This window comes from Anneissia japonica, unplaced genomic scaffold (genome assembly GCF_011630105.1).
Source record: "Anneissia japonica isolate Jap-2015-1 unplaced genomic scaffold, ASM1163010v1 scaffold288026_len309160_cov177, whole genome shotgun sequence".
Lineage (NCBI taxonomy): Eukaryota > Metazoa > Echinodermata > Crinoidea > Comatulida > Comatulidae > Anneissia > Anneissia japonica.
This window is the reverse complement of record NW_022732402.1, coordinates 99,512-104,215: the sequence shown is the minus strand read 5'-3', so window position 1 is coordinate 104,215 and position 4,704 is coordinate 99,512. Positions and strand designations below refer to the sequence as shown.

Sequence of the window (4,704 nt, the reverse complement as noted above, 5' to 3'; positions counted from 1 at the left end):
ACTGTCACCTGTACTATCACCTGCTTTGATATATATATACAAATATAGACACTACCACCTGTATTCTCACCTGCTTTCAACTTCGGCAAACGTAAGGATTTTTCCTGTTTCTGGGCGGACTTCTGAAGTAATGTTTTTACGGGTGTAGTAAGTGGTTGAGCATCCCCTTAGTGCACTTTCCTCATCATTAACCACCTGTTGCGGTTCCACTGCAACCTATAAATTAATATTAAAAATTTTCTGTTTGATTATTAACTTTGTATAGTTACATACATTATTTGCTTTCAATTAAAAATATGAATATTGAGTTGAGTTGAGTTGAATAGCTTGGTGGCTAAGATGCCTGCCTTCAAACTCCACAGATCTGGGTTCAAAGCCTGTCAGATAGTTCAGTTGGGTAAACTGGTGGTTACTGGTGGTAACATTGTATGTGGAGATCTCTTGGTCCTAGGTTCAATTCCCATCGCTGCTCTCCTTGTATTTCAGTGGTATTTTAAGTGGAGTTCAATGGCTTCAAAAAACAATAATTTACATAATCAGCCTAACTAGGCCTAGGCCTTGACTGGAATGATGTGCGTTTATTGAAAAAAGGCAAGCCTAGGCCAAATAAGTGCTTTTTTTTATTCTAACACATAATTTTACTGGTTGCTCAGTTATTTTTACCCAACTGGTAAAATTGACGGCTTCGAGTGAACACCGACATGTACATAACGCAGGGACAGATTTAATCATCTTTTTGGGTAGTTCTGCAATGTGAAAGCCAATAACATAAAATCAGTGTTTTTGAATACTGAATTGTATTATAAATTGCAGCTAAAATTTTTTTTGTCTAGTGCAACATGTCGAAAGACTGTTTTACTGGCATGGAAGAAGATGATAACGATAATAGTCTCATCACAGACAGGCTTGCACCTTTAAGCCAGGCACTCACTTCGTCCGGAGGTCAATTGCCGACTCCATTACATGGAGAAAGCAATGCCACGCAACAGATAATTTTTTAATGACGATCCATTCAGACTGCTACCGACAATCAGTATACGGTGTTGTGTCGTCCAGTGCTCACAGGGAGAGGAGTCGGATTCATGGTACGATTGTTGTACGACGCAATGAGTACCCGGCTTTAAAGTGTCAACTTCAAATACCTGGTCAAACCACACGTAGGTAGCTAGTAACTCCGAAAACTCTTTTGCATCATCAGCAACTGTTATCGGTGGCCGGGCTGTAGGAAGCTCGAAGAAGTTGACATCTTCCAAGGATGAGATAAGCTCCCAGATAAACGGTTTAGTGTAGTCATCAATCGGTAACGGAAACGCAGGCATGCAATTTTGGAGTCGGAACCACAAACTTCCAAAAGTGATTCCTGCAAGAATTAAAAAAAAACATTTACCTGGCATTACAAGTATATACAATTTCATCCCTGAAGCAGATTAAAACCAGGCTCTGGATCGGAGAAAAACAATTTTTTGATACAAAAAAGGTGGGGAAAAGGGTTGTTACGCCCATTATTCCTGGTTTGTAGATATTCAAAAATAGATCTCATCAACCATTCCAGAGTTTTTCAACAAACACCCTTTTTGTGTCTTAGACAAATCAGTAGTACAACATATCAACAATTTTTTTCTTCCTCTGGAACTAAGTTTTAAATAAAATATTTCTAACAGTGAGTACATTCATTAATTACAGTTTATGGAGTTTTCAAAGTGGAGTTGTATGTGGATACATGATTTCAATTTTTTGGTACTAAACACACTAATGATAAACTACTGTAAAACAAGACTCCACTCCAAAACATTTACCTGGCATTACAAGTATATACAATTTCATCCCTGAAGCAGATTAAAACCAGGCTCTGGAGAAAAACAATTTTTTGATATGTAGTACAACTGATTTTCTAAGACACAAAAAAGGTGGGGAAAAGGGTTGTTACGCCCATTATTCCTGGTTTGTAGATATTCAAAAATAGATCTCATTAACTCCCAATAGAACTTAAATATATCTAACTTATTTGCTTTTTCATTAAATGTGATTGCTACAAAGAGAAATATTTATAAACAGTACAACAAATGATTGTTTTTTTTTTTTTTTTAATATCAACTTTTGATCATTTCTACTTATAGTAAAAGCATGTATGTCAACTATATAATTCGTCCCTGACAAAAAAAAGTGGGCGTGGCCGGGCGTCGCTCAAAATCATTTGAAAGTGTTAAAGGGGGTGAATCCCCCGAAAAATATGATACTTTAGGGGTTTCAAAGCTCCAGCCCCCTTTTGGAAAGTAAAAAAAAAAAAAGGGAAAAAAGAATGAAAGAAGAAGAAAAAAATTGATCATCCAAACACTCCCCCCCCCCCACTACTTTCTGACATCTCTGGATCCGACCCTGCAAACACAATTTAAAGAACATTATTAAAGTGCAGTGGCGTATAAGGAAGTCTTGAAAGGGGGGTGCTGGCGCGAACGTAAAGTTGCTCGATGATCAGTTGAGGGGAGCTAACTCGCAAAATAAGGTGATTTTGGGTTATTTAACTACTTGTCCATGATTTTTTGGGGGGAAACTAAGGGGGAGGGGTTCAAGTAATTTTTTTTCTGTTAGCCTTTGCTTAAAATTGTCTCTCACCATCCAACCCTTCGAGGGCTATTTCTTCTCGACAGATTCCTTTGATCTCATCCATCTTTCACTTGTGTGGACTTGTATTTACTCAAGGCCTATGATGATAGATTTTATGCATTTTATCCTCACTCTGTTTTCTGCCAAAAAAAAAAAAATGTATAAATATAAGTACAGTAAAGTTGATGTCCTGATTCAATAAGTCCCATTACACACAGCTGGGGACACGCACAGTCTGATCAATCAATGATGCTGCTCTCTACTAGACTACTACCGAGTACTAGCTAGGAGGCCTAGCTAGCTGTATCTGGTCAATTATGCCATGCATTGTATTTTTGGACCGGTTTGCTTAAGGTAGAGTTTTTTCAGCCGTAATTACATAATTTGACTGAATTTTGGTTTATTGAATTTGTTTATTATCAGCTAGGCCCGCCTACCACAACATACGCAAGGCCTAACCTGACAAACCTAGCCACCAAGTGGCTGGCTGGCTCGGTAAGAATGCATGCTCCACCACCACACCAGGCCTAGGCCTAGCCTAGCGAGGAGAAATATTAAATTCAGTAACGACTGATTTAACTATGAAAAAATAACTTGCATTACAAGTTGTAAATGTGTGTAAAGAATAATACATCTATTATTTAAGCGACAAGCTTTTCGGATAAGAAATAATAAATTTACAACGGCGTTGTGCTTGAACCAGGTCCCCACCAAGTAAATCAGTGTCAAGCTTTTGTAAGTATGAATTGTCATGTGTTTTTACCAACTGCGCCATCGAACTCCACAAGAAAAAGGGCGATATTTAACGAAGAGTATACAAATGAAAAATGATGATCACCTAGTATTAACACTACACTGACCTAGGCCTACACTTCATCGGCTTCATCAACCAGTAAAGGGTAGTGGTACGGTTTTAGACAACAGCTAAATCGTAAATTTACTCGTTTCCACAATCTTTCACTTCCTTCCCAAAGTCATGTCATCACTTCTTAGCAGTCACAACAGGGAGTTTCTTATGATAGCGCGTAAAAATAAACTATTGCCTTAGTATGGCGCGCCAAAGGGGACACTTACTGTGGGCCGGTAGAAAGCCAAAAGTGCTTATGGACCTATGTTACATATCTCGCATTCCTGTAGTGCAGTAAGCCTACCATAGGTCCAATGTCATAGTAAATTAACATTTTAATACAAAAAAAAAAAGAAAGACTTGTGTATTCATTGTGTTATTTATTCATCTTAACACGTTGTATTTAAAACCCAAATTCTTTAGTTACACAAAAGGTAATACAGTATTATACTCTTAAGAGCCACGACGCGGTGCTTTTTTGAGCATTTAGGGTAATTAAAAACTATATAATCTGAATCCACGATTTTGTAACAAGATAGCAATAAAGGCTGTTACTTTAGTTATAAGTCGGTTTATTACAGAAAACGTATTTTTAAAAACGTGTTATCACTTGTAAATTGACATCTTATTAAACATTTCAAACATTTTTGCCTGCAATTTGGATGTTTAATTTTGTGAATAAAAATTTCCCAAAGAGTTGTCTGTACTGAACACGATGGATCAATCAGCATACATTGTGTAATATTTTTAGCCCATTTCTTGTGTGTTGAACTTTTTGGTTCCTGAAAGCTGTATAACCTTAGCTTTTACGGTTACGAGTTGAGTGTTGCTTACACTCGAATTCAAAGAATGTTTTGGGTTGATAAATTCCTAAATTTGGAATGGTATCTCTTCCAACTGCTTTATTAAATTTTTTGATTTTATAAGAATATTGGTCCCAAAATCCCTCATCTTCACTGGACTTTGGTTTTCAATAGTTCTGGAATTCAGTGTGATATGAAGCAGAACAAACAGTTTCTTGAAAATTGCCGCAGTGGTTTGTAATTGTAATTTGAAGTACTGATTTGTGTTTGTTTTGAACTGGAGATACAATATGAATGTAGACTTCCCATGTCTTCTTTCTTTTTTTTTTTTGCCATATTTTTCAGTTCATTAACCTGAAATAATAAAGTATAAAATGCAAAATTAAAAATTAATTATTCATGGTGAAAAATTAGTTAAATATAAAAATGACTATATATTTTTAAATGAAG

The 4,704-nt window shown here is 36.4% G+C and overlaps 1 protein-coding gene across 1 annotated transcript; it reads right to left on the bottom strand.

The window, feature by feature from the left end:
- Positions 1–66: 66 nt before the first annotated feature.
- LOC117115657 (general transcription factor 3C polypeptide 1-like) lies at positions 67–3,411 on the bottom strand. Its single transcript, XM_033259551.1, has 4 exons — positions 3,286–3,411; positions 2,614–2,744; positions 1,143–1,360; positions 67–216 (listed from the first exon to the last, which is right to left on the bottom strand). Exons 2-4 carry the CDS (start codon positions 2,666–2,668, stop codon positions 67–69), a joined length of 423 nt encoding a protein of 140 aa, XP_033115442.1. The 5' UTR covers positions 2,669–2,744; positions 3,286–3,411.
- Positions 3,412–4,704: the final 1,293 nt, after the last annotated feature.